Here is a 27054-nt window from a genome sequence, read left to right on the forward strand (position 1 = left end):
AAATTCGGTCCTGAGTCGAGTTGACTCATGTCGAGTGCATCTTGTTGAACACTTTCCTCTGTTAGCTTAAAGATAAAGCGGTGAGGCTAATGGGTTATTTCTTTACATGACAGGTTAAGTGTGATGTGTCAGTCACTTGAGTATGAATCCAAGAAGATTGAAGGGCAGGGAATACATTTTGGAGAGTGGCTCAAGATGACACATGGGATGTTGTACAATGACAAAAATTTATTAAGCAAGTTATGGGGGTGAATATATAACTTTAAAAATACCTAGCAGATGCAAAGAAAAGTTGAAAACATAAAAATTATATTATAATAATATTAATTCATAAAGCTATCCTAGATAAAGTTACTATAAAATACTGTTTAAGACAGCCTCACACTGAGCAATAAAATTGTGCCTTTGTGCACAAAAGTCTTTTGTATAATTGTTTTAATATAGTTTTATAGTTTTCCTATGAGTTTTAAACCAACAAAAGAATTCCCTGAATTAACACATCTCCGTGTTTAATTGGAAAAACACATTTTGTGTTACTTTAAAACCCAACTTGACACAAAATGTGTCACGTGTAATGCAGAAAAAATGTCTTGTGTATCAAGCGCACGGCCTAAAAGGGTTGTTCCTATTTTCGTAATGAGTAATGGGTGTGTTTTGGACGTAACGTGCAATAAACCAATGAGAGTCTCAGCTCTCATTCTCTTTAAAAGTCAGTTGCGCTGGCGCCATACACTGTCAGAAAAAAGGTACAAAGTTGTTCCTTTTTCTGTCGCTGGGGTGATACCCTAAAAGGTACCTTTTTGTACATTTATGGGTATACAACACATTGAAATGTTGTACCTTATGGGGTACAATATTATACCCTAAGGAGCAATTGTGTACCATAAGGAGCAATTTTGTACCAGTTAAATTTTAGAGGTACAAAACAGTTAACTGTACCTTTAAAGGTACACAATAGATCTTTAAAGAGTAACTAAACCGTAACGATACCCTAAACCCATTTTTTTTAGTTAATGATCTGTAAGAAGGGGGCTTTATTGGTGCTGTTCATTGATTTTAGTAAGTTTTTTTACATTTGGATGTAAAGTGTTTTAATACTACAATATATGGTGTAAAAACGTAGAGTGCTGCCCTTTTTAGGTTGAATGGTGGCTACTACAGTTGAATTTTCCTATTGGATGGTGGGTCCAAAAAATGACTCGTGACGTAAGCAGGTTCAAGATCACCACGTCCTTGTTACGATCTCACCACACACTTAGTTCGTCCCCTCTATCTCCGTTGGGATCCGCCCACTTTTCTTGCATTTTTCAAATATTGATAGTGGGTGGAGTCAGGCTCTGACCAGAGGTTTAGTTACGCTTTAAGGAACACCTCAAAAGGTACAACATTGTATTATGTTTATATACCTGTAAAGGTACAAAACGGTACCTTGGGGTACCACCTTAGCGACAAAAAAGGTACAGTTTTGTACTTTTTTTTTTTTGACAGTGTACCAACTTCCTATTTAGATGGCGTAATTTGTAAACTGAAAAACTAAGGGGAGGAAGAAGATAGCCAGTTTATGATTGATGTTAAAAAACCTTTAAGTCGTTTTCTTTCAGTCATGGAAGCAAAATTAGCAAGCTTTTAATTGCTGTAAATGTATGGATAGCCTACGTGATCTGTATTATGTCAAAAAATAATTTACAAATATGCAAGAAAAGGTTTTTACTCTGAAAATACTTTATTTGTAACAAACAGTACACTCGGACAGCGTCGTGAGTGCTTTGAAAAGCAAAAATGGTTCTCATCTCATCATATCCATAGGTACAAAGTCATCATATACAATAAATCCATGGGGTAGCATTTAAAAAAATCGGTCCTCATATATGTCCAAGAGACTCAATAATAATATTTTAATTATTTGATTTTTCATATTTTATAACGTTTATGTGCTGCTGCGCATCCATGTGTGTCATAAGCAAACTCGCGTTGTCTTCCCGTTTATAGGCGCATATTATGCTACTAACGCACTCATTAAATAACATTAGCAATATTGTGCCATTGACTTTAGACCAGGTTTTAGTTGGTCAATGGTGTAGGCTATTTAAGTTGCCTCGCGCCAACAATGTGCCTGAACACACCTCGTTTTCAGACCTGAACACCCATGGGTGCAAAATTGTGGGCAAATGCATTTGCTATTTACACAACGTGGCGTTAAACGTGAAATTGATATTTGCGCCGGGTTGAAACAAGCAAAAGACACTTGTGTCGCACATTGCGCTGCATTGCGCCGGGTGTATGATACGGCCCAAATATGTTAATAGCATAACACAAAAAATATGTTAAAAATGAACACATCCTTAGAGTGTATTACATTTAAACATTTTAATTGTTTCATAATGGAAAATATATTCGTTTTCCTTCAAACATCAACTCTTTGATTTTATTTTGAACATAGAAGTTTTTGTGTTTGTGTAATTAAGATAAGATTTCCATTCGCAGAAGGACAGAAAAATGCCCCACAACAAAATAATTTTTTCTGAAGAAGAATAATGGGAAACTCACTTTAATATAAAAATGTTAATGGACTTTGGTGCCGAAAGAAATAACTGGGTTTATCTGCATTATATATACGGTGAAATATAGGACACGGTTTTGTGGTATTGTACAGTTGTCTTCTCTACGCTTGATGCAGTGCACGTTGTCAGTACTGTATGTGTCTGCCCCCTTATATGATTTGTTATTCGAGTCATCTGAGATGAAGCATTTACAGCTCTAAAAACGCACTCCCTTATTTATTATTATGATTTAGAGGAAGAGCGGACCCTACTTCAGAAAGTATTCATGCAGAAATCTACTTAATCCTAAAGGTTTTGCAAACTTTTCTCATGTATATTTGACTGATCTCTTTGCTTGTGCTATTAGTTACAGTGGGATTGGGGAGTAGTTTATCAAAGCAAAACTTAAAGTTAAAACTGTTTGCTAATAGAAAAAACACATTTTTGCTATTGCTAATACCTTAAAATGCACTTTTTTCATTGCTAAAAGCAATATTGATCATTGTTATTTCATGTTAGCTAATGCATTTATTAAGGTTAACAAACACAATTTAATTGTGTTACTTAAAATGTGCATACATTGCATTATGTGATGTTTGGTATTACTGTATTTGTTAATAATATACTTTGCTGTTTCATCATTTTTGCATATATATAAACTTGTGCACATCGTGTAGCGTTTCTGTCATTGTGTAATCAGTGTGATGCTTTATTTGTTTTCGTGGCCTCGACTCTGTTTGTGTGTCCCCCTGTGCGGCGGTCGGTGATTACAGTCAGACACAATAATGGCTCCAGCTGCTCAACGGGAGGTCAGAGGTCATGCTGCGCTATCAGGCCATCACAGACGCAGGCTGATCTGTGCTCGCAGTCATCTGTGGCTTTAGATAAGACTAGACGAAAGAAGAGACAAAACTCTGATTATCTGATCATTTCAGAAAGGACAAACTGGGTCAGCTGCATGTACGCTGTGGTGAAAACAAAATGACAAAAACAGAGCAGAACGGAACACAAGCACAAAAAACAGACCTGTGGTTTTGCATCTGAAAGTATTTTCACTTGATATCTCAAGCACTAAATCTCATCCACAGAGGGAATTATTTCCCAGTGAGGTTTGATACAGTAGGGAACGTTGTAGTAAGGCTTCGTGGTGGGATGAACATATTGCAGATGACAAGAGACAGGCTAAGCTAATGACTATAACTCTCTAGGGATTCATCTTTGACCTCTGCTGTTGCTAATAGCTTATTATTATTCCTGCCCCACCGAGGAAACAACAGAGCTAGGGGTGGGAGGGGCTTAGCTCAGCCCTGCCCCCTCCAAGTTTGATTGACAGATGAGGAATGTGACTCAGCATGGAGTCAGTGGTGTTAGAGCATCTTGCTAGCTGTTACATCATAGAGTGATGTTAAAATTGTCATTTCACGAATAAACATAAAATGTTTACCTCACTACATCCTAGAGAGGGTTATATGGATCATGTAAGGCATAGCTGAACCCAACATACTGTAGACATTTGTGCATATTTCTAAACTAGGGAATGGTGGCCATTTGTTGAAATAAATCTAAATATCATAATTATCAGTAAACAGAATATTGAGAGTCTTTCCAGAGATACAGTAACCAGTACAGTGGCTGGTGTTAGTCTTATGGGAATTTGCCCCAGGTGTGCTTGAAGGTCCCTATGAGCAGCAAGCCATAGTCAGGTTAACATTAGCCTAATCAGACAGGATGCTTGTGTACGCCAGGGACTGATGATAAACACTGTGATGGAGTGTGGACAGATGACACCAGCCCTGTACACGGGCTGCCTCTATTGGTGTAAACTGGGTGTGAAGTACTGTGGGAGACCTCATTTTTTATAAAGGACTCAACATACACTGCCATTGAAGAAATGCTTCTCATGATCTTATTTTTTTTTAATCTGAGGGTGTTTGGGGTGGGCGCTTTCTCCCAGTGTTAGCATGGGTTTACTCCAGGTACTCGCTACATTCAGACATTTAGACAAACAGTCAAATGACATGCAGGTAAGGTGAATTGGAGATGCTGAATTGTCCTATCCCAACTTGTGTAGATCAACTTGTGTATAGATTAGCTTGTGTGTAGATTATATGAATATAGCGATATACACTCACCTAAAGGATTATTAGGAACACCATACTAATACTGTGTTTGACCCCCTTTCACCTTCAGAACTGCCTTAATTCTACGTGGCTTTGATTCAACAAGGTGCTTAAAAAGCATTCTGTAGAAATGTTGGCCCATATTGATAGGATAGCATCTTGCAGTTAATGGAGATTTGTGGGATGCACATCCAGGGCACGAAGCTCCCGTTCCACCACATCCCAAAGATGCTCTATTGGGTTGAGATCTGGTGACTGTGGGGGCCATTTCAGTACAGTGAACTCATTGTCATGTTCAAGAAACCAATTTGAAATGATTCGTGCTTTGTGACATGGTGCATTATCCTGCTGGAAGTAGCCATCAGAGGATGGGTACATGGTTGTCATAAAGGGATGGACATGGTCAGAAACAATGCTCAGGTAGGCCGTGGCATTTAAACGATGCCCAATTGGCACTGAGGGGCCTAAAGTGTGCCAAGAAAACATCCCCCACACCATTACACCACCACCAGCAGCCTGCATAGTGGTAACAAGGCATGATGGATCCATGTTCTCATTCTGTTTACGCCAAATTCTGACTCTACCATCTGAATGTCTCAACAGAAATCAACACTCATCAGACCAGGCAACATTTTCCAGTCTTCAACTGTTCAATTTTGGTGAGCTTGTGCAAATTGTAGCCTCTTTTTCTGATTTGTAGTGGAGATAAGTGGTACCCGGTGGGGTCTTCTGCTGTTGTAGCCCATCCGCCTCAAGGTTGTGCGTGTTGTGGCTTCACAAATGCATTGCTGCATACCTCAGTTGTAACGAGTGGTTATTTCAGTGAAAGTTGCTCTTCTATCAGCTTGAATCAGTCGGCCCATTCTCCTCTGACCTCTAGCATCAACAAGGCATTTTTTTTTTATAAAAATTTTTTTTGGCCATTTTTCCTTTATTGATATACAGTAGTTTTTGAGAGACGACAGGAAAGTAGAGGGTGGAGAGAGGGGTATGGGATCGGCAAAGGACCTCGAGCCGGGATTCGAACTTGGGTCGCCAGAATGGCGTTTGCACCATATGTAGGAGCGCTGCCCACTACACCATCGGCTCCGACCAACAAGGCATTTTTGCCCACAGGATTGCCACATACTGGATGTTTTTCCCTTTTCACACCATTCTTTGTAAACCGTAGAAATGGTTGTGCGTGAAAATCCCAGTAACTGAGCAGATTGTGAAATACTCAGACCGGCCCGTCTGGCACCAACAACCATGCCACGCTCAAAATTGCTTAAATCACCTTTCTTTCCCATTTTCAATTCAATTTATTTATATAGCGCTTTTCACAAAAGTCAATTGTTTCAAAGCAGCTTTACATAAATAGAAGCAGTGAAAAGCACAGAAAAACGACAGAAAGCACAACAAAATACATGATAGCATGAGCAGTTAAATTTGCTGCGGCTATGACTCAATACTATAAGTGCACGTATTACTAAAGCAACGTCAAGAAAAGGAAGCTAAGTAAAGCCCAAAAAGGCTGCCTCCCGGGGTGAAAAACTGAACCATTCTGACATTCAGTTTGGAGTTCAGAAGATTGTCTTGACCAGAACCACACCCCTAAATGCATTGAAGCAGCTGCCATGTGATTGGTTGATTAGATAATTGCATTAATGAGAAATTAAACATGTGTTCCTAATAATGCTTTAGGTGAGTGTATAACCATAAAGGCGGGGTGCATGATCTAGACCTTCTTTTGATAGATCCGCCCCACACATACGCAACCCAGGCAACGATGTTTGTTAGTAGACACGCCCCCTTACTGCTGATTGGCTACAAGTGTGTTTTAGTACTCGGCCCAACTCCCTTTTCAAAGTGTTTTTTAAAAAAATCATGCACCCCAGCTTTAAGAAACGGTAGGGATGGGCGATATGGCCTAAAATCCATATTGCGTTATACATTGCAGCCTCTTGCGATAGCGATATGTATTGCGATATAATAATTTCAATAGACTCGTTTCAGAACAGGTTATATAGACCCTTACAAAAGCCAGATTAGTCTTGTTACCTCTCTTAGCTGGAACTTTTGCCTGATACACAGTATATAATATACTGCATGTTTCACAATTACTAGACCATAATGCCACTTTTGCGTGTGGAGCAGCAGTTAACTTATGTAACTTATGGCTTAAATCCAAATAATAGATGTTTCATCGGTCTTTTTCACGAGTTCCGATGTTTCGCTGACGCTTTCATCCATGTTTATTCGGCTGCAGCTCGTGGCTCTAAAGTTCGCGGGTAGATTGTGTCGTCAACACGCATTATCGCGATAGTGCAATAGATTTAAAATCTCTATCGTATGCCAATTTTCTATCGTTTATATTGCATATCGTTTATATTGCCCATCCCTTAGAAACGGCTTGAATAAATACCATCTTTCAAATTTTGTAAAAGCTGTGTCCTTTGAAAATGCTAGAATATAACAGTTTTGATTTCGTTTTGGATGCTTTTAGTCGCAACATAATTCTCATAGTTACGTCTGTGTTGTTCTATACTTTTGATGAGTTTACTATTAAAAAAAGTGTTTCAAAACTTTTGGTCACAAAGCCTTAGCAAACTTCCCGCTATTCATCATATTTATTTCTGCACTGTAAAAATAAAGTTAAAACAACCACAAGTCCATTCAACCTACTATTTTAAGTTGTGACTTGGCAATGTATTAAAACAAGTTAACTTTGTTAACTTAATTTGTTAAGTTCAGTGTGTACTGTATTTGTTTAGAGGCCAGTATTGCTTAACCTGAGTGCCAAAACACTGGCTATGGGAAAGGGAAAGTTTACCCAAAATAAAAGTGTCATCATTAATTTTCTTATTCTTGTATCATTAACCCTCTATGAGTTTTTATTTATTTTTTTTAACCAAAACTGGTGTTTTCTAACAATTTTTTATGTTTACAGTGGGATTGGAGTGGATTATTCATTTTTATTTTTAGGGTGAACTGTGAGATATAAATATACTATATATTTATAGTGATATTCAGGGACTCTGTCGGAAATGGTAAATCTGAATCATGTCACCAAGAACTCTATTTTTACCCGGTGTAAGATGTTTAAAGTTGCCCCCGGTCTGCACCTTTGAACGTCACCACAGCCTGTCACATACCTGTTTTCCCGAGCGTGTTTCAGACTGGACCACAACCTGCCGCTTACAGGTGAATTTTCTGGATGCACAAGGTGAGAAATGTCCGTGAAATGTTTGTCAATGGCAGCCGAAGACATTCACCTGAGAAAACAGAAGCTGGCATCATGCCTCTCGATGGTGGTTCTGCCGGTCGGCCGTGTGCCACTCAGCAGACATCGATGGCAGAAGTCCACCCTTCATAACACTTCGGAGCTGTTAATTCGGTTTTCTTGATTCATTTTCTCAGGTTGAGAAACTCAGAGTGCCTGGTGACAATTTGGAGCTGTTGCAGAATGAACAAACCAGATTTTTAATGCAGATTAATTTGTCATTTAGCTCAATTATTTTAGATACAGTTGAGTTCAAAAGTTTAAGAACATTAGTGCAAAGACTTCTAATTTATTTACACTTTTTTATTACAAAAACAATATTATCAGCATAATAATTTGAATACAAAAGTTGTTTTGAAAAATTAATTACTGTATTTCAGAGCTTTTTTTATAATGTCCCCCTTTTTTAATGACAGCATGCACCGAGCTGTTTACTCCATTATATCCCAGCATGATGATTTAAAGTACACAGTGATGTTATTTTGTGCATTCTGAATGTTGCAAAGAAATCAGACTTAATATATATAATAAACATGGCAAATAGTTTGCATTCATTTTATCCCATAACATTTTCGATTGCACTTTAACAGGTGCTGTCCACGTCACTGTCTTTGACAATGCAGTATTCTTAAAAATGTAGGTGCTATAAAAGGTTTTCACAGTGACGCCATAAAAGAACCAATGTGAAACAGAAAGGTTCTTCACATGTTAAAGAGACACTCCACTTTTTTTAAAATATGCTCATTTTCCAGCTTCCCTATCGTTAAACATTTGACTTTTACCGTTTTGGAATCCATTTAGCCGATCTCTGGGTCTGGCGGTACCACTTTTAGCATAGCTTAGCATAATCCATTGAATCTGATTAGACCATTAGGATTGCGCTCAAAAATAACCAAATAGTTTCGATATTTTCCTATTTTAAAATAAAATAAAAAGTTGCGATTTTCTTGGCAGATATGGCTGGGAACTATACTCTCATTCTGGCATAATAATCAAAGACTTTGCTGCCGTACCATGGCTGCAGGAGGGGCAATGATATTACGCAGCAGCCGAATATAGTCCCCTTGGTTACTTTCAATAGCAGGGGACTATTTTCGGGCACTGCTTAATATTTTAAACCAATTTAAAATAGGACAATTACAGAAATTCTTTGGTTATAGCGCAATGCTAATGGTCTAATCAGATTCAATGGATTATGCTATGCTATGCTAAAAGTGGTAGCGCCAGACCCGGAGATCAGCTGAATGGTTTCCAAAACGGTAAAAATCAAATGTTTAACTCAAGGGGAGCTGGAAAATGAATGATATTTTCAAAAAAGTGGAGTGTCGCTTTGAAGGTTCTTTATAGAACCATACATCCAAAATGGTTTCTCTATGACATCATGGAAAGAGCATACGCACTCTTTGGTATCACTAAAATCTTTGTTGAGAAAGAGCAGTTAAATGGAGCTGACCTTCATCTTACCACATTTCATTTTCGTGTGGAGTTTGGTTACCAGGTGACGTTAATAGTGTAAAAAGCTTTGATTTGTCAGCACTCAAGGTTGAATTGTCCACCTTTGCCTTCCTTTAAAAGCACAATTCATCCAATTAGTCTCTTCAGGAACATAAAAACACATTGGCAGTATGCCATTGTGGAGCAGAACAGCTTGATGTTCTTTTTAGTATATTTATTTATGGTTAACTCCTCTTGTGCGCACACAAAACGAAAGATTTGTCACTTCCTCCTGGCATCCCTTTCCACTGCCCCTGTTGTTTTACTCTTGAATATTCATTGCAGTTGTCATTGCAGGCAAAAGTGGCATACGGATCAGTCATGCTTTTTCTCAAAAGCCGCATTTACAACATGCCCTGCTTATATACAGCATGCACAACATCATCTCCCCTGCTGTTATAACTGAACTGGCAATTAAATGATTTGTTCCCTCTCTAATATCATCTGTAGAGAGTATGTTCTCGCAATTAAATGATGTTTTTTAGGAGAAAGTGTTTCGGAGAGATACACATATGCCCTTTTTATTACACCTCTGTCCTTATTTTAAGCAAACAGTGCATCGGTATTATTGATAACTAGCATTGAATGAATTAAACTAAGCTCCTCCCACACCATGTCAATCAAATAAAAGTATTATTGGATGTTAAATGTATTAGCTTGGATTTGTGGATTTGAAAATGCTGTCAACTTTCAAGGCCTCAAGTGATTTATGTTTATGGATTGTCCCTCTCTGGTTTGAAACCCAAAACTGTTTGGTTACTGGCCAAGGTGGTTTATCATCATGCTTCACTACCCAGATCTATACATACAATTTACATAATAAGTAGATTTATTTTTAACCAACATGCCCGGCTTATCATCAATAAAATGTTTAATCAGCTATAAATTTTCTTTGCTGGTGCAATATCTCTAAAATGATTATTTAAGAAATATTTATCCAACAAACTCATGGGCTGAAAAAGTCATAAGAATAAAATTGGTAGCACTTTAAAATAGGAAATAAGCTAACAAATAACTGCATTTGTTCATCTAAGTTTTTATATTTTTTGCATTTAATATTACCCTTTTAAAATCAAAAGCTGTAACTTGTTTACATTACTTAAAGGAACACGGCGACTTTTTGGGACTTTAGCTTATTCACCGTATACCCCAGAGTTAGATAAGTCCGTACATACCCTTTTTATCTCTGTGCGTCCCGTAACCCTGTCTGATACACCCACCGCTAGCCTAGCTTAGCACAAAGACTGGAAGTAAATGGCTCCAGCTAGCACACTGCTCGCTGACAAAGTGACAAAATAACGGCAACATTTTCCTATTTATATAAAATTCTAGACTTTTTAAGCACACATGCTAAACTGTTCGCTTTAAATGCTTATATCTTCTGTTTGCCAATGTTGATTCATACCAAAAAGCTTTTTTGCATAGTTGTGTTTGACTCATGAAAACGTCTCGGGTTACGTATGTAATTGTTGTTCCCTGAGAAGGGAACAAGACGCTGCGTCTCCCTTGCCATACTTCCTACGTCCCTGTAACGCCATATAACCCACGTTAAGCCTCATAATTGGTTGAATTTGATATACACATTCAGACGCACTTACCTTTGGAGGCGTCTCCAAAGGGTCACCGCAGTGACGCAGCGTGAGTTCCCTTGAAAGGGAACTGTAACAATGTATCTTAAAAGGTAACTCGACATTTTAAAAGGTCGTCCCCACATTTAGTCCTGGAATTTGAGGGTATTGGATCTGGAAAGTCCTTGAAAGGTCCTTGAATTTAAAGTTAACTAAAGTGTGGGAACCCTGATTCATTGTTACAGCACCTGCCACATTCACTGTCATTTATTGTGCCATTCTGATATGTTATTCCTAATTTCCCATTTCTAAAACTTCCTCCACAGCTTGGTGAGCTTTTTATCCAGTTTGAAGAGAAGCCCCAGGGTGCCGCCTCCCTAGCTCAGGTCCACAGAGCTGTACTTTCGGACGGCAGGACCGTTGCAGTGAAGGTGCAACATCCCAAGGTCCGGCGGCAAAGCTCCAAGGACATTGTTGTGATGGAGGTAATTACCGGGGGAGCGGAGTTGCCAATTCCCGGCTTCTGATGGCTAATTCACAAGCTTTATCAATGTCACACGCCCATGTGTAGCTCGATTCGTCTAGAGGCTCATTCACCCACCATTAGTGCTTAAAAATAGAATCCATCATTCAACATACAGTTTTATTTTGTTGCACATATCCATTTGTCCACATGGTTATGGTTTCATTTGTATCGTGAATAATTACTTGATTACACCTGGGTCTTATAGTGGAGTTGTTGAGCTTTGGTTTAATGTTTTGTATATCTGTATTTGTTAGTTCCTCCTGCAGGTTGTCCATTGGTTGTTTCCTGACTTTGCTTTTATGTGGCTGGTGGAGGAGGCTAAGAAGAACATGCCTCTAGAGCTGGACTTCCTCAATGAAGGCCGAAACGCAGAGAAACTGGCAGAGATGCTCAAGCGGTTCGACTTTCTGAAGGTTTGTGGAAGAGAAGCGGGTGTGATGCTATGAGATAAAACTGTATTGATCTTGAGGACAAGATTCTGCAGAGTAGCCGTCTGTAGTTTTCTGTACTGTACGTTCCCCTGAGCAAATACTGTATGTTTTATTCAACACTGAGATTCTGTCAGAATCATGGTTAAGGGCTTGTTGATCCACTATGGAAAATTCTGTCATTGATGTACCTCACCCTGACATTGTGCTAAATTTTTATGACTTTCTTTTGTTAAACACAATAAGTAAAGTTCGTGTAAAGGGCACTTATCATGCAAAATACACTTTTGTAAGGTGTTTGGACATAAATATGTGTTGACAGTGTGTGAACACAACCACCCTACTTATTAGACTGCTTTGACTGTTTTGATTCTCTTGTTAATGTGACGTCACATTGATGAGCCCCACCCACAGCCACTGAAAGACTGGTTAATTTTACTTTCTAAATGTGTTTGTTAGCATGTTGTAGTGCTAATGCGGCTAGATAGTATTGAGATAATAAAGTCTCAAAAAGATAATATTGTCTCATACTGTACTTAAAAGAATCAGAATAACTATCTGTTGGCAAGGGGATGAGCAAAGGGATTTGCATTTAAAGGTACACGCTTAAAAACAGTGCTTTTTGCTCCCGCCCAAAAAGGGGCATTTTGGAAATACTTTAATAAATGATCTATTTTGAGCTGAAACTTCACACCTGAGACTTACATTACATCTTGTAAAAATGGGCAAAATATCTGCCCTTTAAAAACTTGCGGCCCGCTTACACAAAGAAAAATAACTTTAAAGATATCTGTAACAATAACTACATTAGCATCCTCCCCAGTGGATTTTGATTGAAAGTCAATGTTTTTATTGTTTAGCTGCTGGAAAAACTGATCCCAACCATATCTTTTCTCTGTAACATTAATTGCTTTACTTACTGTATGATGTCCAGGGTTTCCCGCAGAAAATTTGTTAGTCAAGGTGGTAGGGTTGGGCGGGGCCAAAGGGCGTGGCAATCAAAGGGGCGGGGTGTATGCATCATGATGAAAATTAAAATATTTTAATAAAATAAATAAATAAAATATTTATTTTTAAAACACTCAAATAAAACTTAATTTTGAAGAAACTATGACAAAAAATGAACACATACTAGATTATTAATGAATTTTAATGTTTTTAACAGATACCTCTAATGGGAATAGGTGCGTTATGAAGTGAAACTAAAGGGTTAATAAACACAAATTAAAGCAGATGTTGTAGATCATCTGGCGAACCAAAAATAGTAAAAACTGATTATTTCCCACTATTAATGACATTATCTTAAAGGAGTGTAACTGTAGCATGTAAATAATGCACATGAATAAAGTGAGCAAGAGTGCTCAACAATTATATCGAATCAACAGGCACATGAAACCTAGCTAGCAGGTTGCTCAGACAACAAAATCACCAGCTAACTTACTTTAAAATGGCAAGAACTATAGACTAATACAATAACAGGCTTGAATAACCCCAAAACATAAGTCCACTTACAGTTCTCACGGACACATGTTTTATCAACTGGCTATCCTCCAGACATGAAGGAGCAAGTCTTATCTCATTTCGGCTGTGTGGTGCGCGTGCACGCTCGCGGTGTCAAGCACGTCCGCGCTATTCTTCGAGATGAACTTTACGGCCTTTTGTGCAGCAATGTTTTTTTTTTTTTTGGACAAGTTAGTTAAGGCGGTAGGGTTTCCAAGCTTAGGCGGGCCGCCTTAACGGAAATATGCTGCGGGAAACCCTGATGTCAACTCCACTATTCTCTTAAATTTACAATGATCTTAAAAAACTACCTTTATTCGCAAAAATGTTTTTACGCTCGCTTGAGGTGGTTTTTGACTTATGCGAAAAAGAGTAAATGCGAATAATGGGAGGTGGAAGCGCATTTGCTGAATAAATTCTGACGTAGCGAACATTAAACCCACAGGACTGACCGTTTCCGCTGACTTTGTCTTTACCATATATGGAGCTCGTCTTAATGCCCTTGCTGCTGGTGCCTGCATCAAAAATGCTGCATTTTTTCTTTTGCGCACAGCAGTTAGTTTAGCAAGCTGCACTGCTAATAAATCAATAACTTGCCACATCGTGACTACATGCAGTCCTGTTTAAACTTCCAAGCGTGCCTTGTTCTGTATACTGTTGGTTACTAGGTAACCAATACCACCTTTGTTCGCTCTAACAATTTGATGGAAACGCACCTAATTCGCATTTGTTTGTTTTTCTTTTTTTGCGAATTTTGAAAGGTGTCGCTTCATATTTCAATGGAAACCCGGCTAATAAGTACCAGATTCTTAAAATAATAAGAGTAAAACCATTATAAATAGTGGAAAACTATGACTTCAGACACCAAATCCCTTACAGAAAAGTGACATGAATTTCATCACCAATTCACATGTGAAATGTGTGTTTTTGAGACAATTTTGTGTGAATCCTATGTAAAAACAAAAATGTCACCACATTATGCCCATGTTTCATAATGTGTTTCACGTTGGATTCACATAAACATGTTCTAAAAACACACATGTAATTACATGATCATTTGTGTAAAACGTGAAGTTCATGTGGTTTTTCTGTAAGAGATTTACCTGTAAGTACTGTATATTAAAAAAATTACCCATGTGTAACAACAAAAAGCACTACATTGTTGTTTTGAGAATGTTGTCTGTTTTTGTGATGTGAATTGTACACGCATTACAAATCCAACTACTGTAGGAACATACAATACCTTATGATTTCATTCATACATTTCTTCAGTAAAGCACTTGTATACACCATCTAGGCTAGACGCCGAAGCGTACCCACATATTTCTTCCCTCAAGAAGACTTTGCTAGGTAAATAATCTGTCATAACAACTGCCAAATGCTGCCCGACAAGTCCTCTTTTCCTTTTTAATGAATAACAAAGAGACCTGGCTAGCCCTGCAGGGTAATGAGAATTGCCTGGGTTTACACCCACAGATTTGTGCCTCTAATGCAAACTATTAGCTCTGTCAAAACGCTTGACAGCAGAGCGCAAGCCGCCATGTCAGGAATAAATCCCCACTCTCCGCACCAGCATCTCGGCCTGTAAAACAAGCCTGATTATACAGCGGCGCCATGACATAGTCGCAGGCGGTTCAGACAGGCAGACGCGTTTCTGAAAAATGTCTCTGTTTACGCGGCGAAAGCGGGAGATTTTTTTATCGTTGACGCTCGCGTGATGAACAACGCAGGAGAACTAGGCCCTGCAGGTTGCTGCGACAGTCAGCCGCAGTTGAATATCTGTGAATCCACCCCATTATGTGGAAGAAGTTTTGAAATTAGTTGCTATAGCGATACACTAGATAAGCAATGATGTTGAGGAGCGGAAAGTTGGGCTATAGAGGAGGAAGGTCATCTGATGCTACTTTTTCACAGACCGCTGCCCAGGTCCCACAGCTTTATGAGCGGATTATAGCTAATTCCCACCATTATCCCTTACATAGAATCCTTTTGCTCTAAGCCATTTTCTCAACGTCATAGGCAGGGAGTTCAGATAGTGACTCTCACCAGGGTGAAAATGATCTCGATATGGTTGGTAGTGCTCATAGGACACCGTCTATAGAAGGGTTTTGCACTTCTGTGCCTGTTCATTTCTAAGTATACATTTATGCCTTATCCGAACCAACTTTATTTTCAAGGTGTACATTTGATAAATTTGTGTCTTCCCTGGGAATTGAACCCATGACCTTTGGACCGTTAAAGCACTGCTCTGCCAATTGAGCCCATTAACACAAGGGTTGATTTGTTTTTTTCCTGAAAGCTTAAAGGAACATGCCGACTTTTTGGGACTGTATCGTATCCCCCGAGATAACTCCATACATACTCTTTTCATCTCTGTGCGTCCTGTAACTCTGTCTGACCCCCCCCCCCCGCTAGTCTAGCTTAGCACAAAGACTGAAAGTAAATGGCTCCAGCAAGCACACTGACAAAATATTGCCAACATTTTCCTATTTATATGTTGTGAATTGAAGCACTGCTACTTGGGCGGACTGATTTGCTCGCAGCACCTGAGAAGCCTCGTGGAGAGGAGCAGAGAGTTTGCTCAGAGTTGTGCTAATCACTCCGCCGAAGTAGCAGTGCTTCATCTTCTGAGAATATAGTTCCCAGTATGTATACGATTAAAATATGACTGTGTCTCATATGACGTATTATTTGTACACGCTGTGACTACACAAATCACAACATATAAATAGGAAAATCTTGGCATTATTTTGTTACTTATTGGGAGCAGAATGCTAGCTGGAGCCATTTACTTTCAGTCTTTGTGCTAAGCTAGGCTAGCGGTGGGTGGGTCAGAGAGAGTTACAGCATGCACGGAGATGAAAAAGGAATGTATGGACTTATCAAACTCTGGGGAATAGGGTAAATAAGCTTAAGTCCCAAAAAGTTGGTGTGTTCCTTTAAAGGAACATTATGTAAGAAATTTATATCAATTAATCATAAAATGGCCCTGATATGTCACTAGACATTAAGAAATCATTTTCATTTCAAATACAACAATGGTCTGGCCAGGATATTGTCATTTAAAAAGTGGAGTTGCAGTCCTCAACTGATGTTCATGTTGTCATTTTGTGTATTTGCCACCAGTTGTGTGATTGCAGTACCAGTTTTAGCCACAAGTTTTGTGATTGCAATACCAGTTTTGGCCACAATCCTACATACTGTTTCTTTAATGCTACACGCCCCATCCAGTCGTTAATGGTTACTGTCGCTCATGTCGTTAGAAGTCGGCAAGCTTCCATTGAAATCAATGAGATCTTGTCACTCTGCTATTGCTATTGCAGCGTAATGGGGCATACACACCGAACGCTAATTCAACGATTTGTGCGAGTAGATTACATACAAAGTCAATGCAAAGACACGAATAGACGCCAACTCAAATTACCCGAAATGGGTTGTGCGATTGCCGCGAAAACATTCGCTATTCGCCTCAAACGCGTCTTCTTTGAAAATATTAAACGCAAACGAAAAATTTGCATGACACAACGTTAAATCCCACGAGTAATCTAGACGATGTGTATGCAGCATAAGTATTACTATGACTTAAAACTTTATAACAAAAAATTTATTTTAAAGTGTATGGTTTTGGCGCAAAATTAAATAGGAAAATAAAGAAAGTCACAAATTAGAATCCTTTTTAAAATTGCAATATTCAATTTAACTTTTGTACTGTAAAAACTGATATTTACGGAACCCGAGAGAGGTTATGCACTATTATTATTTTGCTTGCTTGTTTTCTCCTGATCACAACTTAGTTTTTCGTTATCTCGAGATAACGAAAGTTGTTTTCTTGTGATCTCGAGAAAACAAAAAGTTGTATTCTTGAGATGTGATTAAAGCTTACGTGTACTCGAAAGAACGTGTTGTTTTGTTTGTAAACAGCAATAGCATATTTGGCCAAATAGATAAACAAATGAAATTTTACTTGGATCAGAGATTCGCTCAAGCTGAAATAGATTTGTCAATATTTACAATTTTACAGTGGTGAATTTAGGGACCGTCTTTAAGTTACTCAATAATATACACGTTTCTACTTTTAACAGCATTTAAATGGAATGACTTAAAGTCAACAAACTGTCACAAGACCAACGTGTTTATGTGGTTGTCAACTATAATGCACATTTTTAAGATTTTTTATATTTATTTAAATAAACTGTTAAATACAATAGAAGATAGAAACATGTACAGTCTTACTATAAAGAGATGGTCCCTAAATTCACGGACATGAACAGTCCAACTTTATTTATTTATTTATTTATACTATCGGCTACACATAGCTACACGTGTGGTAAAGGCAAAGACCCCAAATCATATGCATTAGCAGTCCACTTCAAAATACACTAAATATTATGGACAGGAAATTACATTGACATTTGGATTATCATGTCAGGATAACGAGAAAACAACTTTTGTTATCTCAAAATAACGAGAAATTAAGTCGTGACCATGAGAAAACAAGCAAGCAAAAATAACAATAGTGCATGTCCTCTCTCGGCTTCCGTAGCTATTACTATTGATAAATCATTTAAAATTTTAATTAATTTTAAAATACATTATTTTTTTTTCTGCAGATCCCAAAGATTCACTGGGAACTTTCTACCAAGCGCATTCTTACCATGGACTTTGAGGAGGGAGGTCAGGTCAACGATCGAGAATACATGAGAAAACATGATATCAACGTCAATGAGGTACGATAATTCCCCTTATCTACACCTCAAAAATCCTCATGCTTATTCAGAAAGCCTTTAAAGCTGGTTTGGAGATCTGAGCTGGTCTAAACTGGTTAAAGATGGGCTCTGAGTTATTGTCAGCTTAGCTGGTAGCGAGACCAGCTGGAGTAGACCATCTTTAAGCTTTAATTTTTCTGGATAAAACACTCAAAACTTCTACTTAAGCGATAGTAAACTACAGCCGTCACCACTTCGCCACTCAAGATCGCTTAATGAGTAATTTTACTTAGCTGATGTTAATTTCACCATGCAAAAGTGCTTGGGAATGCTAATGGAGCAGTCACGTTCCGATGCCGGAGGTTCTGGATGCTTTGAAGACGTTTCTCTTTGCCCTGCTTCGAGAGGCTGTGACACCACCGAAATGGAGGCTGCTTGGTTTGATGAATTATGCCTTTCAAATTTCATTTCATTTCTCTAGCCCTTAGCAGATGAGCACTAAATTAAATCAGGCTCTTTTTCATATTTATACCACAGACTGTTTTTCCGTCGCAGCTGCAATTTATTCTACTCCGCCGCTTTTGTCAGCTCGCCGGCGAGATCGAACGGCTTTTTAATTTCTCACTTTCGTTAAGGTGATTCGGTTCTCGGGGGGGATGTGGGTTTTACACAATGGCTTCAGTAAGAAGTGCTGGCGAAAGCCCGGCACAATGAAGCGGAGGCTCTGCCGAGTTAGCTAATCTGTAGTTATGCAGGGCCAGGGGAGGGGAAAGAGACAGATAAAGGGAAGTAGACGACAGAGACGATGCGATGTGTGGCCCAGAGAGTCACTGAAAAACAGATGCTAATGGTCTATTGATCGATAAACCAGTGTCTGTTCACATGGGGATACTTTATTTCAACGTTTGCACGACAATATCATTTTCTCATTTAGTAATAGTTGGGTAGGAAATCTTTTTGTCATTCAACTGGGAAATACAAATACATGCAGACATGCGTAAAAATAAACGCAAGTAAATATTTCTGTTGTCCTAACTGGCAACTCTTAAATTGTGGTGTAGTGTCATGGGATGGGTGAGGTGACCAAGATATATCACAATAATGATGTATCCTTTATAAATGAAATGAAATGGGTGTTTATTTAATTGAAAGCAATACAAAAATACTTTACTTTCTATTCTAATATCATAAAGGAGCCCATCCCAGTAATTATCACTCGAGTGGAGGCGGGGACTAATTTGCATATTCATAGGTCAGTGTTTACTTAATCAGGAAAGGGTGTAGTCCCCTTGAACACCATTGTTATGTTAACGAAATGCGGAAATGCGTAAAAAGTTTCCTGGTTTTATACGAAATTGGTGTTATTATGTATTCCATTAAGTATTGTTTTTTCATATATATTTGCACCAGATTCCTGGTGGCTGTCTTTTGTTAAATGACTAAATGGGATCTCTTTAGCACCTGCATTGTTTGTGGCTCTCTCTCATTTGATTTCCTCCATTCTGTTTTGTGTGCATTAATATGCACGTTCGCTGCCAGTTTGTTTTGCAAAGCTTGCCGAAGCTTTCGACGGCAACCTTTCCTTATCGTTGTACACCCAGGCATCAGTGAGCCTGACAGACGGGTAAACACGGCCTGAAACCGGTCTCGTAAGCCACCGAGCCGTGCTTAAAGGGCACCACGCACCTTTGAAAGGCGGAGGAGCGATCGGTCGCCGAGTGGATGGGCACATCAAGCATTTATCACACCCTCTCACTCTCCCACATACTCGCAGGTACACACGAGTGCACATGGCATTTATTTCCCTTTACGCTGTGTCACACACAGCCACTGCTTGGGTTTCTTCTGCCAGCTCGTTTTTCTTTAAACCGTCTTTTCCGGAAATGGCACGCTGGGTTATGGGTGGCGCTGATTAACTGATGTTTTCTGCTACGGCGTGGCAAACGAGGAACGGGGTAGAGATTTTATGCATAGCCTTGAAAATGCAATCAAAGCACTCGGTTCATCAGACTCATTTGGAGTGGAGCAATTTAGCGAACGCGTCCTCTTCTGTTTCCCGCGTCTCGTTTTAATGCCGAACCGGGCTGTTTGCGTGCCTGAGTGTGCGCTTTTAAAAGGGTTTTAGAGGTTGGGAATGTAAGTGATCGTGGTATTAGCGAGCATGCCACGTGGCCGCTCAATGGGGTTTTGCTGAAGAGATGCTCTTCATAGGAACAGGTTGAAAAGGCAGTGCAGCCCGCTTGCTTAAAAAGACACTTTATTTTGAAATGGCAGTGCTGTGGGTGGTAAGCAGAGCCTGTGGGAAAGTGCTGGGAGGAAATGAGTCTGCTCTCTGGAAGGGCCTTTGAGCAGCGGGACCTAAAGACTATAGAGAGCATATTTTTTCTCTCTCTTGTCGGTACAAACAGTCATGGTTTTGCACGGAACACAGATGTCAAATGAAATGAAAAACCATGTTATAGAATATGTTTATTCATACATCCAGATTTGCATGTTGGCGTGTTTATATGAATTTGCTATTTAAATAACAAATTGTTATTTGCTTTAAGTTAACTTTTTAAATCCGAATCAATTCAAATAATAAACAGTACACATGTTAATTTTATTTTTATAATCTCTAATAAATTTCACTTTGTTGATAGGAAATCCTGGCAAATAGGAAAAGAGCCTTTGGGAAATTAGCTCTGTGAAATTCCAATTAGTGTTAGATTTAATACTGTCATTGGGTTTTGTGGTTTCCAAAGCATATGCTGACCATTGATGCTAGAATGAAAAATTGTACTGAACAGAGGAATGCTTTGAATGGTTGAATGTAGTTTTAAACTGATTGAATGTAGTCGGCAGATTATAGAGGATAAAGACATGAAGACATAATGTGATGTTTTCCTGCTATGATGTCATTTTATATAATAATAGTACACTATACTTTGGCCCTGTGTTGTTCTTTACCAAATTATGATGTCATGCAATCCAGTGACATCGTAATGTGATGTTTTCCTGTTATGATGTCATTTTATATAATAATACTAGTACAGAATACTATGTCCCTGTGTTATTCTTTACCAAATAATGATGTCATGTAATGCAGTGACATCATAATGTGATGTTTTCTTGCTATGATGTCATTTTATACAATAATAGTATACTGTGGCCCTGTGTTGTTCTTTACCAAATTATGATGTCATGTAATGCAGTGACATCATTATGTGATGTTTTCCTGCTATGATGTCATTTTATATAATCATAGTATACTGTGGCCATGTGTTGTTCTTTACCAAATTATGAAGTCATGTACAGTAATGCAGTGACATCGTAAAGTGATGTTTTCCTGTCATGATGTCATTTTATATAATAATAGTACAGTATACTGTGGCCATGTGTTGTTCTTTACCAAATTATGATGTCATGTAATGCAATGACATCATAATTTGTTGTTTCCCTGCTATGATGTCATTTTATATAATCATAGTATACTGTGGCCTTGTGTTGTTCTTTTTTTAAATATGATGTCATGTAATGCAATGACATCATAAAGTGATGTTTTCCTGCTATGATGTCATTTTATATAATCATAGTATACTGTGGCCCTGTGTTGTTCTTTACCAAATTATGATGTCATGTAATGCAGTGACATCATATTGTGTTGTTTCCCTGCTATGATGTCATTTTATATAATCATAGTATACTATGGCCTTGTGTTGTTCTTTTTTTAAATATGATGTCATGTAATGCAATGACATCATAATGTGATGTTTTTCCTGCTGTGATATCATTTTATGTAATTATTAAGATTTAATCACATTAAATGGTGCCCTTTTTACACCACTATGTACAGTAAAGTAATTGTTTATAGTGACAGTGTTGTTTTTATAGACATCAGTGTACATCACTATGGTTTTAAAGTGACATGGCTGAAATGTCACAAAATGTTAAATATTATATCCACCTTGCAAACACCACTATGAAGTGGTGGTCTGTCTAACAAACTCACATTATAAAGGTCACAATCAGTCTCTTTCCAGGAGGCACTTTTCCTTAATCTGTCAGTCATGACCAGTATGGTCCATTGTCTCTCTTTTTCTCTCGCTCTCTATCTATCTTGATTCCATCTCTCTCACTTCCTGTCTCACTGTACCTAAAATCTTACACACTTTGCCTTTTTTAATTTCTGACTCTTCCTGAGAATAGCATTTTAAATGATGGGCCCTTTCTCTCAGAGGTTAAGAGTACATCATAAAATCACTGCATGCAAAATACTACATCCAGAGATTTAAAGTCAAGGTGATATTAGACAACATCAGCGACTGTCCGGAATTCTATAACCTTGTCTCCTCAGTACCCATTAGCTACTGGCCAGCTTTTACAATGCTAACAAAGGGAAATAAAGCAAACAATGTAGCAAGCGCTTTTTCAGGGCCGAAGACTTAGAGAATGATGATGAGAGTTATTAGACAGCTGATGAGATAGATACAGAACATAATAAATGATGGAGTCTACGTCTGAAATGGATAGAATTATTAACTGGCTCTGGCATCGGCGAGCTTCTGTGTGGGAGCTGGCGTGTAAGTAATCAAAAGATTGATGATGGCCGGAATGGACTTTTCTCCCTGTGTTCAGTTAACGTGCTCAGAATGTCCGAACGTTTTATTGTTTTCTTTACTAACCGGGCCCTGCAAAGCATGTAGGGAGCTGTAAATTTGCTTGAGCTGAGTTCCTAAGGTCTGTTGATTGTGTTTTGATAGTTTCTACAATGGCTTTGATGTGTCTGATAATCCTTTAAGCTTTGTATGAGCTTGTAATTGATTACAAATTTTAATTATTTATATAATTTATCATATTCAATTGTGTATATTCATTGACAAAGCTGAAGTTAATTTAGTAGAGCATTGTATTAGCATTGCAAAGGTCAGGGGTTTCAGTTCCTAGGAAACATACAAATATTGATAAAATAAATACCAATGCAATGTATGTTGCTTTGGATAAAAGCGTCTGCCAAATCCATAAATGTAAAGCACTGTTATTATTATTATTAGTAGTAGTAGTAGTAGAGGCCATTGCAACACATCTTGCTATTTTTCTCCATCTGACACATTAAATAAATGTCTTCGCTACTATCTTTGTAAATAATATCTCATTAGCCTTTAAAGAAGCAATCTCAAAATTAAAGGGTAATGAGTGCATTTATAGTGTCCCTATGTGTGTGGTAAGAGCATTCACACAGATAACGGTCTTCCAGCCCTCCCCATTCCGGATTTCTCCCCTCTATGTCAAATCCCAACGGGCCGGTCCTTGTGGGTCAGGCAATACAAGGAATTAACTCTATTAGCTGTGATTTCTACATCACAGTGAATTGAGAGCTCTTTAAATAGGCCTGTGAGCCTCTGGGCTGCTGTGAGAACCCCTCACTACTCCATGAGGTCTCTGGAGGACTCTGAATCTGTTACAGCATCCACGCTGTTCTGAGTGAATCAGCCCTGATGATATTTTTTCCTAAACTCTTTAGTACAATAACTCTTGTCCTACTCTTCACCCTTTTTTCTCTCTCTCTCTTTTACTCAGTACAGTTTCAGTGCAGTATGTTTGAAGTTGTTAGTAGTTTTAAGTACACTACTAAAAATAAATCAATGAGTTCTTTGTCATGAAAGAACTGTTTTTGGTTCGCCAAAGAACTTTTTGTCTAACGTTCTCAACGGAATCATTTCATCTTTTCATAGTCTACAAAGAACGAAGGCTGTCAAACATACAAAATACAAGTTTGTGTTTGCATAATATGTGTGTACGGTGTTTATTATGTATATATTATGTATAAATACTAAGGCTGTCAATAGATTAAAATATTTAATCTAGATTAATTGCATGATTGTCATGAGTTAACTGCCGATTAATCACACATTTTTATATGTTCTAAATGTACCTTAACTCTTTCACCGCCAGCGTTTAAAAAAAAAAGTTGCCAGCCAGCGCCAGCATTTTTCATGATTTTTACAAAAGTTTAATGTCTTCCAGAAAATGTTCTTCTTTAAATATATAAACATACAATATACCAAATGAAAGAACAGACCCTCTGCTTTCTAACAAAAAACCGTTTCATCCTACCTTCAGAAGTTATTTTGTAATCAGCTTTTGAATATGGGTAGGTTTCTGCAAAAACACCACATTTTGAGCAAAAAGCAGAGATAATTACATTTTTGTGACTGACTTTTCATAGAGATCCCATTCAGAGCGATCTTTAAAACAGACACGGACATGCTGCAGCTTGCCATAGGGCAATACTTCCGGGTTTAAAATGTTGTGGAAGGGACCACCTAGTGGATAATAGCGGTATTGCGGAAAGACTGAAAAACTCGTCATTGGCGGGGAAGCGTTTTCTCTTAATTGACGAGATATCTGAGTCAATGGCGGGAAAGAGTTAATTTAACTGCATTATTTGTGACCCGTGCAAATTGAGTTGTAATGAACAAATTTTCAAAAATGAGTTATTTATGTTTTTTTGATACACATCTTAGATATTTCTCCTCGACAGTTAACCAAAATTTACTTAAGACATAACAAATTCAAAACAAATGTAGGCCTTTACATGTATATATTGGGGTTGGGCACTCGCACGTCTGTGTGCATGGGCTTCAGATGTGAGCGCGAGGAAGAGCGTTTTTGAGTTTTTTTCGCTTTTAAAAACTCTTTTTACAATAATCAGGTCCTGCACTCTATTTTCTAATTCTTGCATGTTTTAAAACGAAGACTAAAATGAGACGGGCAAGTGGATGTCGACAAATCCTTTGTGTATTAATTAAGCATTAAGAACAATATATACACATCTCAGAAAACGTACAAAAAACATAATTTTAGATGTTCAACGACCATTTAAAGCATTGAATTTGCTAGACGAGGGCATAATGTTTTTATTTTTATGAAAACCTCTAAGGCTGGGTCTTAATTTATCAACTATGGGCTAGTCCGAGGGTCAAACTGAAATTGCTCATTGCATTAATCGCACTTTAATAAAATTAGTGGCATTAAAATTAATTTGAGTTATTAACGTGTTTGAATTGTGTGTGTGTGTGTGTGTGTGTGTGTGTGTGTGTGTGTGTGTGTGTGTCTGTTTTGTTAGTCATATAAAGTATTATAGTACATTCACATAAAAACTCTCTTTTCAGTGGTCCAACTGGGTCTGGCAGAGAGTATGCATGTGTTGATATTATTTATGTGATTAATATGAAGTACATAATTAGGAGGTGAAGACACACAGCTGTTAAACAGAACAGAGCCAGAGCTGGAGTGAAGCCGGTTGTGAAGTGTTGCTCCTTCCTTTCAGTGCCTATTACAAGCCTCAAACTCAATTATATTCCTCAGGAAGTTGAGTCCCCAATGAGAGACACTGTTGTGAGGCTTATTAAAATGATGTGGTGTGACTCAAAGAGTCATTAACGCAATAATAAGGTGTGAAATACCGTAATCTGCGCTGCCCAAACCAAATCTTCAGCTGTTTGGAACCCTATGATTTTTGTTATTTATTTGCATAAAAGTGTTTAAAAGAAGCCATGAGATTTTTAAAAAGTAGTTTTTGCTTTGTTTGACCTTCTGTACTGTAGTATTTTCTGAATTTCATTTTTTTTACATGGTTTTGTGATGCATGTATCATTGTACACATCAGAATGCCATAATATTGCAATCTGATAACATCGCTGTACAGTACAATGCCACCACCCTAGTTCTATTTAAGGTACTGCCTGTAAGCATTTGGCCAGGCATTTTATAAGAGAAGATGAGAGGCTTGGATTTAGTTCCTCTCATTCTTTTTCTCTTTTTCTGTCGTTCTCACTCTCCTTAAGCTGTTGTGACACTGACTGATGACTGTCACTTGGCCGGGCAGCCAGGCCTCCAGGCCAATGAAAACTCCATTATTACTGTCCCAATGGCACATGCACAGATTGCCTCTTGCTTACACAATCCACTACAGCTCAGTATGAATTTAAAAAACAACCCATTAGCATTATATAATTATAATTTTATCTTGCACCACATTATCGATAGACCATAGAGAAGCTTTAGAGATTTCAGTGTGGTTATCCCAATGACAAAAGCAGTCTGCCTAAAAGTTACCTGGTTCGAGAACATTGCTGCGACTTTTAATCTAAGCTATAAAGCATTTAGGCCACCGCTAGAGGCCGCCTAAAATCTACACACTGGACCTTTAAAGACACAATATGTAAAATATTTGCATTAAAATATCCCAAAATCCCTAGAATGGCATTATATACTTTGTTTACTTGAGAACCAATGTAAGGGGCCATTCACTAAAGAAAACTATAACGTTAACTATATTAGCGTCCATACCACCAGACGATAATTTGCTCACGCGCGGTACTCACACAAATCACTTAAAGAGACACTCCACTTTTTAAAAAAAATATGCTCATTTTCCAGCTACTGTACCCTAGTGTTAAAAATTGGATTTTTACTGTTTTGGAATCCATTCAGCTGATTTTCGGGTCTGTCGGTACCACTTTTAGCATAGCTTAGCATAATCCATTGAATCTGATTAGACCATTAGCATCACGCCTAACAATAACCAAAGAGTTTTGATATTTTTCCTATTTAAAACTTGACTCTTCTGTAGTTACATCGTTTACTTAGACTGACCGAAAATTTAAAGGTGTGATTTTCTAGGCCGATAAGGCTAGGAACTATACTCTTATTCTGGCGTAATAATCAAGGAACTTTGCTGCCATAACATGGCTGCAGGAGGCGCAATGATATTACGCAGTGGCCGAAAATGGTCCCTTGTTATTGAAAGTTACCAAGGGGACTATTTTGGGAAGTGCGTAATAACATTGTGCCTCCTGCAGCCATGTTACAGGTACAGCAGCAAAGTCCTTGATTATTTTGCCAGAATGAGAGTATAGTTCTTAT

At 38.2% G+C, this 27054-nt stretch overlaps 1 protein-coding gene across 1 annotated transcript in view; it reads left to right on the plus strand.

Annotated features, from left to right (window-relative positions):
- Positions 1 to 27054, plus strand: part of adck1 (aarF domain containing kinase 1) — a 149328-nt gene that overhangs the window by 75721 nt on the left and 46553 nt on the right. Inside the window, exons 5-7 of the mRNA XM_065248784.2 lie at positions 11311 to 11469; positions 11765 to 11923; positions 18049 to 18165. Coding sequence (XP_065104856.1) covers positions 11311 to 11469; positions 11765 to 11923; positions 18049 to 18165 — 435 coding nt within the window. The remainder of the gene's footprint in view (positions 1 to 11310; positions 11470 to 11764; positions 11924 to 18048; positions 18166 to 27054) is intronic.

The sequence above is a fragment of the Paramisgurnus dabryanus genome, chromosome 17 (genome assembly GCF_030506205.2).
Source record: "Paramisgurnus dabryanus chromosome 17, PD_genome_1.1, whole genome shotgun sequence".
NCBI classification, from domain to species: domain Eukaryota; kingdom Metazoa; phylum Chordata; class Actinopteri; order Cypriniformes; family Cobitidae; genus Paramisgurnus; species Paramisgurnus dabryanus.